The sequence below is a fragment of the Aulonocara sp. 'chitande type north' Nkhata Bay genome, linkage group LG17, assembly GCF_057382095.1.
Source record: "Aulonocara sp. 'chitande type north' Nkhata Bay isolate Kocher_YH1m ecotype deep benthic linkage group LG17, A_spYH_male_GT1.1, whole genome shotgun sequence".
Classification (NCBI taxonomy): domain Eukaryota; kingdom Metazoa; phylum Chordata; class Actinopteri; order Cichliformes; family Cichlidae; genus Aulonocara; species Aulonocara sp. 'chitande type north' Nkhata Bay.
Window position 1 is genome coordinate 23,877,120 of NC_141360.1, and position 13,919 is coordinate 23,891,038.

Here is a 13,919-nt window from a genome sequence, read left to right on the forward strand (position 1 = left end):
GTTTTCTTTCTGTCCTGAGAAGAGGATGCTATATTTGGTGTGACAATTGACAGTTGTAGTTGTGACATTAATGCACCCACACACACACACACACACAGGTTAACATGAACACCTCCCATATTTACTTTTCAAAGAATGCTTTAAGTAAACTGAGTGGAAAGTCAGGTCTCCTGAAAGAATTTTTTTTTTTTGTAATGGCTGCTCAACTGCCATTTATCCAACCGAAGCATCACACCCATCACATCCATCCCATTCACCTCAGCCAGGTGTTAAACGAAGGCAGGATACCTGTTGTACAAAAGGAGCTTTTTTTTTTTAGTCTCCACTTTTGCACTTCCATTCAGCCTTACCCAAACAATACATCCTTAACTTCTTAGAAAATCTTGTCCCTTTCACCACAACTTTGTCAAAGCTTTCACAGCTGAGATATTTTTCCACATGCAGCTCCCCCTCAGATAGATGACTCATCCTCCCAGGCTTGTTCAGACCATTTATTTTTCTCGACACTTTCCCTCCTGATGGATAGATGCGCCGCAGTCGTTGTGGAGATGACCTGGATTTTCACTTGACTCTAGTGTCCTTGCCCTCACATCGACTCCATGTGTCCTTTTCAGTCAGAAACTGTTCTTGTGGAAAGTGATTATACAATATCTGTTTCCACAAGGTGATGATTCACATTCGCATCTCAGGGGATAATCATTCAAAAAGAAAACAGATCAAATCTGCGTTTTGTGTGGTTCAAGTTGCAAAATGCAGATGAAAATGCAGGTGAAAGCATCTGCAAGTACTGATTGTTCCGCTATCAATCAGTGACGTGGTTTCCCCAGGTATTTGACAGCAATGTTTAAAAAACAAAACAAAACAGCCATCACGAGTTCCCAAAATCCAACCTGACATATAAATATAATTTTTTTTTTCCAAAGTTTACATAAAAGATTACGAATTTTTTAATGAAAAATAAATTAAGCAAAATATCAGAAGATTTGGAAAAACTTTTCTGTCGTTCGGTTAAACCTTTTCAGTCTGAAGAATTCAATCTGATGTGAAGCGTGCGTGTTGTAAATTTACAGTTTTTGCTTCCTTTTTTTTGAATTGCAAATGATTTGAAGGAATTGTGATCCATGGTTGTGCCATTTTATGATTGTTTTAAAATCACGACTTATATTTGCATTAGCTGCAGGAACAAGTCAAAGAAATGGTTTTACTGAACAGTTTTGCAACATTTTTTACTTTCAGGTTGTTGTTTTTTGTTGTTGTTACAGCATTCATTGGGCAAAAGGAAAAAATATTGTGTTTTTAAATACTTTTTGGCTAAATTCATAATCATTGTGTCATTTGCTTAAGGAACCATGTCAAACTCTGGTCTCTAAATCAGATTGTCTGATCTGTGTGTTCCCAACCATCCACCCTGACCTCCTTCCAGAATACATAAATAAATAAATAAATAAATAGATAGATAATGCATAAAGCAGGATGAAAAGATTAGAGCAACAGACTAGTCTAAAAGTAGGTAAACAATCGAAACTGAGCACAGTGTCATATTTCAGATTAGATCCTGCTCATACAAGTAATGTGCGCGCCTCTTAGATGTCGCTGAAGTGTGTCCAACTTTGCGCCACATGTCACACACACAAAATATCAGATTAGTTTGCTTGGTGTGGCTAACAATTAGCAGTTGCACAATTCTTCGGTCATGTAATTATATGTCACACAAAGCCAGAATTCAACTGCTCATTTTCTTAATCAATGGAGTAGTGCATTAATAAGATGAAAAGAAGATGAACCTGTTTAACCAGCTGGTATTTCAGCTAATGGCAGCAATGTTTGATGGTGTAGTCTGCTAGCTGTGGACATCCTTCCTATACACAGGCAGGTTATTATGAATAACCACGTGTGGCACAGATTTCCAGAGGGAGATACATGCACATCCCAAAAGCCAGCACCTTGCTGGAGGCAGACCTTAAATGCATAAGAGACACAAAAAAAGTGAGGTCAGTATCAGCAAAGAAAGAAAGAAAGAAAGAGAGCCATGCAAACATCTATAACTGAGCAGGGTTACCTTTTAAATTCTGTAGGTTTAAAATAATTTCACAATTTCTATCCATCATCCATCATCCATTCTATCCATCATACTTTCATCAATTTATCATAAATTGATGAAAGTATTTGCAGGTGTTAATAAAAAAATGTGTTTTGCACTAAAAAGTCGGTTCCAATTATAATATAACTAACCACTGATATTAACTAGCTCTCTGTCTGCCTGTCAGAAAGCTTATACATGTATAATTATGTGTGTGTGTGTGTGTGTGTGTGTGTGTGTGTGTGTGTGTGTGTATATATTCTACTAATGATGGATGGCTGACACCACTGCATGTTAAATGATGCAAACTGAGGCGTATATCATGTAATGGAGTCAGTGTTATATTCCCCAAAGAATCTTCTGCAACATAGTGTCAATGTGTGACCCCTACGAGTTCTTTGTCGCTTCATTTCAAGGATTTGCATCATAGTATGCACATTTTGTGTGTGTGCGTGTGTGTGAGTAAGTGTATGTATTCTTAGTAAGCTGGAGTATGAGAGCCAAGTGTGTATTTTTGACTGCTTTCACCTGTTTTATTTGTTTCCTTTTTTGTTTGTTTTTATTTCTCAGATAACATTTACCTAAGAAAAGGTAAGCAGCTCTAACAGAGCCTCTGACTAACTCACCTGCCTGGCTCACTAGTGGCTAACATGAAATCAACACTGGGTCAGGCTTAGGCCTCAGAGCTGCATGTACAGTGTGCCCCCCCCCCCTTCCTCCTCCTCTTCCTCTTTTCACCTCTGTACAGGGCGTGACCTCACAGCCCTGTTGTCATGTCTTGCCTCTTCTTGCATGTGACTCCTTTCTAGCTGAATGTTGAGTGAGAGTGTCTTAGCAGAGTGATAGCAGTCACACACACACGCGCACACACACACACACACACTGCTGTTTGTGCCTGTGCTCTTATGATAACTAGTGCAGAAACGAAGCTGCTCAGTGAGAAGTGTGATGCTTTGATAAACTGGCCGTCTCCACCAGCGAGCTACAAACAAACAATGATTTAGAAGAAGGTCACTAGTGCATGTTTGAAGAGAGATCAGAGGTTAAAGGACTGCTGTGTCTGCCAGATATGATCAATACGTGTCACCAGTTCTATGGGAACTTTTTGAGGCAATAGTTTGAAGTGTTGATGTTATGTTTTTTTTTTTTTTCTTATGATGAGCAAGTTTGATCAAAAAAGAACACAATGCAGTTTAAAAGGTATCTTTAGTTGCTCTCGTTGCATGTTGAGACTTTCCAGATAGGATGCATATACAGCATATAGCCTTGGAAGTAAAACGTAAAAAAAACATAATCAGATGCACTGGATAATTTCAGAACTTGGATTTAGGCGTGGTGTAGTACTGCTTCCCCACCTTTTTCTTTGTTTTCTCAGTGTTTACTTTTTTCTTTTTATGGATGCAAGTGCGTGGGCGAGAGTAAAGCTGTGAGGATGAAGCCTTTTTCTCTGCTTGTGATTTGGTTGGAAGTTGTTATAAAATATATGTCAAGTCTTATATATCAAGTGCTTTTTATGCATCAGGTCTTTATTTGTACATGTTACAGGTTGGCTGCTAAAAGGATCAAGCCGTGTGTGTGTATATTGACCCAGGAACACTAGTTTTTAAAATAAAGACAGTAGACCTCGAGAGAAAAAAGCTCTTAGGTTGCTCAGTGAAGTGTAGCTTTTTTTAATTTTAGGGTATTTTTTGTTTTGTTTTTAACTGTCGAGTCATGCTGTGTTGTATTGTTGAGTCTAGCATGGCTCTGTTTCAAATTGATAAGCAAGTTGTTTTTATCATTTATCCTTGGTGTAACTTTTGGCTTTTGATCTTCTTTTAATCTTTGCTCTCTTGCTTGTGAATTGCATTTTGTTGTGTGTATTATCCATTTTCTAAACTGCTTGCACTGATGCAAGGTGCTCACTTTGGTTTGCTGTCATAGTTCAGATAGTTTGAAGTCAGTTGGCTTATTATGCCACATACATTAATTAGGGCTCAGTGGAGGACTGCTCTTTGAAAAAATTTAAGCAATATTTTTATTCTTTACAGTTTTCAAAGTGTGTTTTTTTTTTTAAATGTGTTTGCTCTTCGATGCAGATAGGCTGCAGGCTGTGGTTTAAGTAATGAGTAATGCATTTCTTGTGCATTAACCTCTCAGGTTATCTGCAGGTTTTATATTTAGAAACAGCAAGCTTGTGTTCATGTCATTCTGAAAAGACAAACAAATGCTCAGCGTGCACTCAGACTCATGATTCTTCTTAAAACTGTGCATATTGAAGCATGGAGCAGAACGGTCTCTCTGCAGGATCTGTAATAGTAGTTTGGAAGCTTTTCATGGTTTTGCACGCTCTTCTTAAGTAACACTGTAGTGGCTTAGTGCTGCCCTTTAAATACAGGGGGGATTTTTTTCAGGTTTTCCTGGAATCACCTCATAATCCTGACACAGGTTAAGCATATGCTTACATACTATGTGTACTTGTAGATGCCACTGGAACTGTACGTATTTTACACCTTTTCAGCTTATATACGCATGTGACATGATGTGTCACAGTCATATAAGAGCTTCTGTTTGCACACAGATAAAGTGGGTGGGAGTAAAGCACACAATAATTTGTTTGCAGGAACTGGTAGATATGTATGTTATGGACTCTTTTAATATCACAGCACATTTGCAGATTATTTGGTTTATTTGCCCTTGGCTATGTGTTACAGACCTCATTTGGAAACCCACTGCCTTAAAGGGTTAGTTTGTCCATTTAAATAAATAAAACTAGAAATAAAATGTGGATGATGCTTGTATTTAGAATGAAGAGTGTGTAAAGGCTCATTTATGTTATCAATTAACCTTTATAACACAGATCTTGTGTTATGTCTGAATAGTATGACACAGGCAGATATCTGGCATAGTTTGGGTGAAGCAGTCCTTACGGAAGCAGGAATTTTACTTCAGATCTCTGAACCAGTGATAGCTCCAGGAAACGCAGCATCTCAGGAGACTGTTAAATTTGCACATTTTGAAGGTTTCATTATTACAGAGAACAGTTCAAGCACAGGGAAAGGCTTTTACGTAAAAAGCTTTAAGATGAGATTTAAAATGTGGCTGTGATTTTCCTTTTTCTGCTCTGCTCTCTTCAGAGTTTCACAATGACTCCTCCTGATTGCCTGACTGGTGCTGCTGGCCTACATTAAGCAGGAGCACAGTCGTTTGTAAAATTTCTCACATGAGGCTCACTTCTACAATTCAGGACTCCCTCAGAAAACCGTTTCACCTTAGTTTGTTTCCAGGTTGTGAAAAACCTGAATACCAGTTCATTTACATATTTGATTTGCTTGGACAAACCACATCGACCAAACACACCTTAATCCCTTGTCAAACTTGCTTATTCAGTCATGAAACTTGCACACATACACAGTCCTTCACTTGAAATGCTGCTTTGCTAACTAATGTGCTCCTAAAATCAGCGCCTATTTTAATCAGCATCTTCTTTTCTTCTTTTTTTTTTTTTTGAAAGAACTGCGAGCACTTCTCTCCCATAATTTGCTTATTTCTAGAAATAAAAAAGTCATCTCAAAGACCGTGTAAGAGGGGTGAACTGTTTCTTTCCACTTCGCCTGTAATGTCCTATTTCCGCTCCCGCTGTTGGAAAATCAGCTTATAATTAGCTGCGTCGTGCTAAATTACAAACAAACACATTTCATTTGGAAATTTTGCTCCAATTAAAAGGCTCATGCTAGTTGAAGAAGCAAAGTTTTGACAGGTAAATATAGAACTTGTTTTCTGTCACGTCTGCAGGTGAGCCGACAAATTAGTGCATGAAGACAGTGAGAGTATAATTGAGACCACAATAGACACATGTGAAAGTTTCACTCTTTTTGAAGCTTTGGGGTCAGAGTGAGAAAACGAGGCCTGTTCAGGCAGTCGAGCTGCTCCTGTGAACTCATTGTCTCATGTGCATGTATGTAATTCTGTGTGAGTGCATGTGCGTGTTCGTGTGTCCGCATGTGTTATGTGAGTATACATTTATCCATTCACATAAAAAGCCTTGTACATAACAAGTTTAGTTATGTGGGAAGGTAGCTGCTCGCTGAACAAATCCTGATGGAGATCATTTGCATATTGAATTCACCACACTGCTTCCTGCCTGAGCCGGCTGGAGATGACGCTCTGAGATAGACCTGTTTTCCTTGCTGTGTGTGTGTCTTTGTGTCAGTTGTATTGTCGTGTTGTAAGAGGCTGCATTCAGGCTTACAATTGCATTGTGGGGAGAAAAATGCAAAGGACAGCTGATTGATTGGGTTTGCTTTGCTTTGCTACCACTCAAAAATACTTTGCTTTCATTAAAGATCCCAAAATAGTTTATTGTACCGATTAACAAAACAGATCCTTTTTAAGTTTTTGAATCATCAGTTTGTCTATACAACCTTACAAAATGGTAACAAATAGTACATTTCAGTTTCTGAAAGTTGAAGATGATGGTTTACAATTGGTTGTTTTCCTTCACTGTGAGCTCAACACCTAAAAATTTACATTTTACAACTGAATGTTTTTATTTTTGTTTATTTATTTTTTGACTTTAAAGAACAGATTCACAAGGAAAACAGTTACTGAGCTTTTCTTTCCACTAACTCTTTTATCCAGCTAGGTAAAAACGAGATTAGAAGAGCTGTACAAAGTGCACTAGATACGGATGTGATTTGATGTAAGCTTTCCCCTTAAACAATCAAAAAGGAAAATGAAAAGCGAAGCAGAAGGGAGGAAAAGTGCAGGAGGAGCAGACAAAAAGCAACAAATACAAATTCTGTGCATTAAATCACAAATACTCAACCTGCAGAACTTCAAGCTGTTTTATCCTACAGTTATAGAAATGATAATAAAATACGAAACAGTGTTTGTTTTTTGTTTTGTTTTTTCCCCACATTGAAACGGATGTGGAGGGAGTGATTTTTAATGGGCTGGGCTTGGCAGGGAGAAAAAAAGTGCCATCATTTGATGTCGTACGACCAATGGCGTGTCCAGCGGGGTGGCCTGGGGGGGCACAGGCCACCCCCCCAACCAGACTGGCCACCCCAAAGGCAAAACAATAAAATTCAATCAAATATCAAATGTCCGATTATGTTTTCACGGTGACGCTCAGATATCCGAGTGTAAGTGAATGCAGCATCGGCTTCTGCGCTATGTGCATCACGTTAGCAAAGGTAGGAGAGCCAAGCACGAAAGACGGCACTACAGGAAACAATTTTTCGGTGAAAGAAAATGAGGACAGAATAAATGTCCCGGTAAGTAATATTAAGTTTGTTGAGTTTAGTAAACTTCGGTGAAATTAGAATACCAAGGAAAAAAATAACACTTAAAGAATTATTGCAGCTGTGGAATATTTCAGACAGTATGCTACTGAGGGGAGCTAACATAAGAGTTATGAGTTATAAGATGTAATCTAAGTCGTAACATTGCTGTATGGAGCTGCAGATTTGGTTGCAGGTTAACATAGCTGGACTGGCCATCGGGCTTATTTGACTTATTTTTTATTTTTTTTGTAACGGCATGAACAATGAGAGGTGGTGGATTGGCCAGATGCAGGTCGATGTGTAGAAATAACTCCGTTGTTTGGTGGTGGCTATGACGGGGCTTCCACAGAGGCAACAGGTGGATGAGGGAAGGGGAGGCAGGAGGAGAGACCCGAAGCAGCCACCAGTCCGAGTGTCAGGTGAACTGAACTTCAGGTAAGAAGTCATGACCTGCAGTCTATCTGGGTCAGATATAAACTAAGTTTAGGTGGAGTTTATTTTCGTTGTGCTGACTTTTTACTGTCAGTTGCAATAACTCATACTGCGTTCTAGCCAGCTTGACGGAGTTTTTATACAGCTGTTCGGTTGCTATGATGTTACTGATAGTGAACTTTATTTTATTCATAAGGTTAGTTAGTAGAGTTGCCAACGGCTCCTTAAAAAAATGGAATAGTCCCTCAATCAGAGAAAATATTACACGTTTCGTATTGAGCTGAGAAGAGACGCAGTTTGTCCCGAACTTCAGCTAGGATGGAAAAAGACACAAAGCTGGATTTATTCTGTCTTTACGCTGCACAGCTGCCTCTTCTCTCATTCTCTCCCCTGCCTCTCCTGTTGCTACTTCAATCATGAAACTGATCAATGATCAGCTGATCAGCTTTTCTCTCGTTTATTTATCGCCCACTTTGCGCCAGAAACAGGAAACCAGCAGATGTTGCGCTAAACAACAGCAGCACGTTTAAGCTTGATCAGCTGTTGTTAGAATGTATTTACCGTAATTGTCGGGCTATAAGCCGCTACTTTTTGCACAAGCTTTGAACCCTGCGGCTTTTAGTCAGGTGCGGCTTTTCTGTAGATTGTCCATGATTTTTGTGATATCATAAGACGATTTGTTTTGTTTGTTCCGCTGTTGTACGGCACTACGTTGCCTGGCGGAAGGATCGGGGTTCAAGAGTGGTATGTTGGTCACATGTCCATCCGCCAGGCAACATAGTGCCGTACAAGTAGCGCGAAAAACAAACTTCAAAGTAGCGCTACGCATTCAGCGGGAGGCGTGGATGATGAGCGGCGATAAACTTGCGAAAGGCAAGTTGTGCTCAACTCTACCGGTGGATTCTGACAGCGTGGAAAAGTGTGCAAACATCCACGATCACCAACGGATTTCGAAGGGCTGGACTGCTGCATGATGAAGAGGAGGACACCGCCACGGCCCTTCAGAGGGTGTTCGACTCTGACACTGACAATGAGGATTTCTTTGGTTTTGAAAGTGACAACGAAGGAAAGAAGCTGAGAGTGGATGACGAAGCCATCCTGAGCCTGTTCGTATCCGACACTGGAGAAGAGGACTTTGGTGGTTTTAGTGCGCAGGAAGATGGTGGTGAATGACTGACTTTTCTTCTTGTTAAAGCCGTGTCACTGCACCTGAGCCTAAAAGGTAGTCCGAATCTATTTTTCTGGTGTGCTGTAGGTTATTGTTATGTACTACATTTGTTACTCATTTATGAAGCACAGCACATGTGCAAATATGTACCCATAACTTGATTTTCAAAATATTAATAAAAGGGGTGTGTCTCCAAACAGCCATCTCTTTCCTGACAATTTGCTTTGTGCATATTCTCTTACATATGATAAGTCAATATTGAAACACCTGCGGCTTTTGGTCAGGTGCGGCTAATGTATGTACAAAACAGGATTTTCCCCTGATTTTAGCTTGTGCGGCTAATATTCAGGTGCGCTTTGTAGTCCGGGAAATACGGTAATATTAATTTCTAGTATCAGCTGATGTTTGCTGGAGCCACAGCTGTAAAGCTGCTGGTCATGATGTCTGTTTGTATATGTGGTGAGAGGGAAACATGAAACCAGGAGATGTCCTTACTGAATCATCAGAGCTGAACAGGTGATGGAGAAACAGGTTTACCTTTTAGGTGACATGAATGAGTTGAAGGGAAGTTATGAACTGTTTCTGAGAGACAAATAACACCAGGATCCTTTTCTAAGTAGCTGACAGCTGGTAACTGTGCAGGGGCGGGTCTAGCAAAGTTTTGCCAGGGGGCCAGGTAGGGCATTAACAGGGAAAGGGGGCACAAAGACATACTTTTCTTTCTTATTCTCAATTTAAATATCTAGCTTTTATTAAATAATTATCTAAATCTTACAACCAAAGTTTTTATCTGACGTAAAATGTATAGAAATCATACATATACCAAAAAGACTGTACATCACTGTCACCACAGCGTTTGTTTTCATTCAAAGTCTTTATGGCTTTACTACCTGGTGGGCCGGTCAGTAGTCAAAATGCCCGATTTTCTGTCCCAGTCCAGCCCTGCAGGTTATACTGGCAGTGTCACCATGCCAGCTGACTGTATTTCATCATCAGCCAGTGCTGTTCTTTATCAATATTACCAGTTTACCATAAGGCAGCATAGAAAGTATTTACTTGCTTTCAGGTTTTATTCAAATGTTAGTCTTTTCAGTTGTTTCTCCACTTTTTTCCTGTTTCAAAATCAAACACCAGTTTGTGAGAAGATTATCTTCTTTTTTTAACAGGCAGATAAAGTTTTACATTGGAACTGGCTAATTTGTCAATTGTTTGTTACAAATGTTTGTATTTTAATATTCAAAAATGTTTTTGCCCAAAACATATGTGCACTATATGTCAGTAAAAATACTATGCAAATATTGATGTCCTTGAATGCTGAGTAAACACTGACAAAGCACTGATTGTATCTCTTGTACTTTATCAACGCAGTATCTAAAAACTTTGCACCGTAGTGGTTAAAATCTCATTCTAATAAGAGTTAAAAGTGCATTTGGTTATTAGGTTTATAGGATTATTGAATTATGGTTAATGGTTGGTAGAATTTTTTTTTTTTAAAACATTATCTGCCAATTAAATCTGCCACCCTTCTCCAAATCTGTGCCCCTACCTGGCCCCCCCAACAAAAATTTTCTAGACACGCCACTGCGTACGACTGGAAAGAATTTATAAAACGCACCAGTAAAACATCTCTCACGGTTCATATTAACTCAAAATAAATGACTAATCTTGTGATGTCTGACAAACTCCAACCTTATGCTGAAATCCAGCAGGAGCAAAATTCCTGTAAAACAAGGTGGCTGAAGTCAGATAGATACTTCACCACGGCTCCCTGCTGTAACCTCCAGATTTGCATAAACTTACAACAGTTGCGCGTGTGTGTGTCTGTGTGTGTTTCTCTGATAGATTATAGAAAAGCTAATTTGTGTTTATTTGCTTTCTGCATGATTAGACTGCATTTCCATAAGGACTCTGAGACTAGGTGGTTTTTCATGAATTAGAGCACAGTGTTAAAAGCAGTTTACAGCAAAACTGAAGTACACAGTTACAAACACACGCGCGTGCACGCACATATCTTTACTGTATGTGTCCGGCTCCTGGGGGGCTCTTACTGCTTACCGCTAAGGTAATCATATTTACACAAATTGCTTTAATATCCCCTCCACTGCCATGAATAGGTCAATAAAAATGTTAACAATATGGCGCCTGAAACTGGCCGGCCAAGCACGACAGCAATACGTCTCTCGATAAACACTCAAATTACGCTGCGTGCCACTTCACGTGTGCCCGTTCGCTGTGGTCATTATGGCCTGTTTGGAGAGCCCGTCGGTTACACTGGAAGTTGAATTGTCGTGTGCTTTGAGGGCTGCACATCTCCATGCCAGTGCATAATGAGTGGATAGGACAGGAGGGGGGAATCGCGTGTAATTTGCTCCCATTAACTCTGATTAGAATCTGTTGCACTGCTGCGATTGCAGCTGAAAATGCAGAAACCGTCTCTTTTCCTTAAATATAACATTGATTAGCCAAAGTAAAGCTTTTAAATGAGCCCTGTGCACAGAGGCTGGTTTGTTTACAGAGATGAGCGGATGCAAATATCACATTTCATATTCATATTTGTTTTTGCTTCTTCTTTTTTTTTTTTTAAAGCTAGATAGTTGCTTGGAGACTTCAGCCAGCTAGGCCTCTAAGGGAGAGAAAGAGAGAGGGTAGGAGGGGGTTGGTGCTGAGATATGTAGTGGCATGAGGGAGGAGGAGGGGTGTGTTTTGAGGATCTCCTCCCGCAAGGTTAATTATGCACTTATTGTTGTGTGAAACTCGGGCTTTCACCTCTCTGTGTCTGCTGCCTTTGGGATGGAAAGCAAGCAAAAATAAATAATTATTTGTATACAAAGCGTTAGAGTATAATGAAACTGCAAGCTGGGTGTGGAAGGGGGGAGGTGAGAGAGGACTAAGGGCGAAGGAGGGTGAAGTTTGCACCTTTCAGCTTCTGCAGCTCCGGCTGAGCTTTAAATGGCTTCATGACTAATCTCAGTAGGATCTGTAAAAATAGTTTATCTATTTCTGCACCACCTGAGATCAACAGAGGAGTGCATTCAGCCACTGTGTGTGTGTTTGTCATTGCAAACCTCCAGCAGCAGCAAGAGAAGAAAACACTATTATTAGGCAGGTAAGGAGAGAGCGTCGGGCCTCACACATGTTCACTGTTCACGCACAGGGAAGCTGCTCCTCCTGTGCTGACCCATTGATTCATTTACCAGAAAGTTCCAGGGTTGTTGATTTGATTCAGGCCGGACCTCTGGAGTGCAAAACCAGGAGAGGATTTATTGACTTGGGCTCACAAGTCAATTATCTATTTAAAATTCAGAGCCCTCATGGAGCTAACCTCTGTTGTTCGAAGCACGTTTCCAAACAGTAGCGAGGGCTGAACGAGGGCTTTTCCTAAAGAACTACACAATGTTCAATGAGAGGAAAGTGAAGAAAGATTTAGACTTTAGTTAATAACAGATTGACAGTCCTCTCCCATATTGAGAAGGTCTGTGGGAACATTTCGATCTATGTGTGCAATGGGTGAACATTTTTTTTTCTTGTCTTAAAAGCCACAACGTCTCACTCTGTTGATTACATCAACAACACTACCGTTGTAGTAAACATCTGCAGAGCAAAACTATGGAAGCCCGTTTCCGCCACTAAATAAAAAAAAGAAGCTAGTATCCAGAACTCGAAATTTCGAGAAAATAACTCGAAATTTCGAGAAATATAACTCAAAATTTTGAGTTACCTTTCTCAAAATTTCGAGTTAGCTCTGCCAATCAAAAATATACACCCGGAAGCATATGGCGCAGAGGCACGTGCACTCAAAAACGGATCCCAACAAATTGGCGCTTTCGCGAGTACGTTTGCTGATAGTAACACCATGTGATTCAGCAAATAACACAGGGATTTCATCATTTGTGAAGCCAGGCTGAAAACATTCAGCAATCTGTGCATTCACGACTGGATGTAATACCGGTAGCTTAGCTGTAGCATTTGTAGCTGAGGGCTTCAGCTTCCGGGTAAGAAGGAAATGACGTCATTCACGTAGATTACTGATTGGCAGTGCTAACTCGAAATTTTGAGTTGCTTTTCTCAAAATTTCGAGTTACTTTCTTGAAATTTTGACATATTAACTCGAAATTTCAAGAAAATAACTCGAAATTTTGAGTTATGGATCCTTTTTTTTTTAGTGGCGGAAACGGGCTTCCATACAAAACAGTGAAGGGTAAAAGAAAAGCTGCACCTAAAAAAACAAAAAAGCACACATTAAAAATTAAAAGAAGGAAATATGAGAATATCAGGCCTGCAAGAGCTGGAAACAGACTCTCTGCTGTTTCACTCGTTTATGGGAAATTTTAGCTCTTTAAACTGTGAACAAGTTGTTTTAATAAAATCTTTGCATGTGAAACACAAAAAGAGAGGAAACGCTCTCCTGTCCCTCTACGGGACATGATGAGATTAATCAGATACCAAAGAATACTACAGAAGTGCTTTCAACAAGCAAACATTAAAAATGGAGGCATGTGTTATTTTAAGACTCAGAACTTAACACAAAATGACGACAGAAAAAACACTAGAAGGCACAAACTCAGAGAATGACGCTCCACAGGTCCAGAAGCTGGACATCATTCATGACTGCATGAATGATCCCAGTCAGGATGCAGATTGAGTCCTTCAGATAAGGAACATCTTGTTTGCCCAAATGATCTTTTTTTTTTTAACATAATGGTACCTTAATGTTCCCACTAGATGCTCTGTGTGCTGCTCAGCCCAAAGTTAAGTAGACTTACAAGGTTGCCGGGAACCCGAGGTAGAATTTATAATTGACTTAAAGATTAGCAAATGTAATAAAATGATCAAATCTTAGTATATTTAATTTCCTAAGAACATGGCAGTCGTGTGCTCATATCAACTTCCTATCAGAAATTTTAATTGCTCCATTTCTAATCCTTCATAAGAGGCTTCTGACCAGAAACTTATACTTGGGGGGGGGGGGGAT

At 39.8% G+C, this 13,919-nt stretch overlaps 1 protein-coding gene across 3 annotated transcripts in view; it reads left to right on the plus strand.

Annotated features, from left to right (window-relative positions):
- sfmbt2 (Scm like with four mbt domains 2) overlaps positions 1–13,919 on the plus strand; it is a 64,144-nt gene that overhangs the window by 19,434 nt on the left and 30,791 nt on the right. For 2 of the 3 annotated variants that reach the window (XM_086268857.1, XM_086268858.1), the window contains exon 5: positions 2,651–2,671. The exons of the other annotated variant lie outside the window; for it this stretch is intronic. In XM_086268857.1, coding sequence (XP_086124983.1) covers positions 2,651–2,671 — 21 coding nt within the window. The remainder of the gene's footprint in view (positions 1–2,650; positions 2,672–13,919) is intronic. 3 annotated transcript variants of the gene reach the window in all.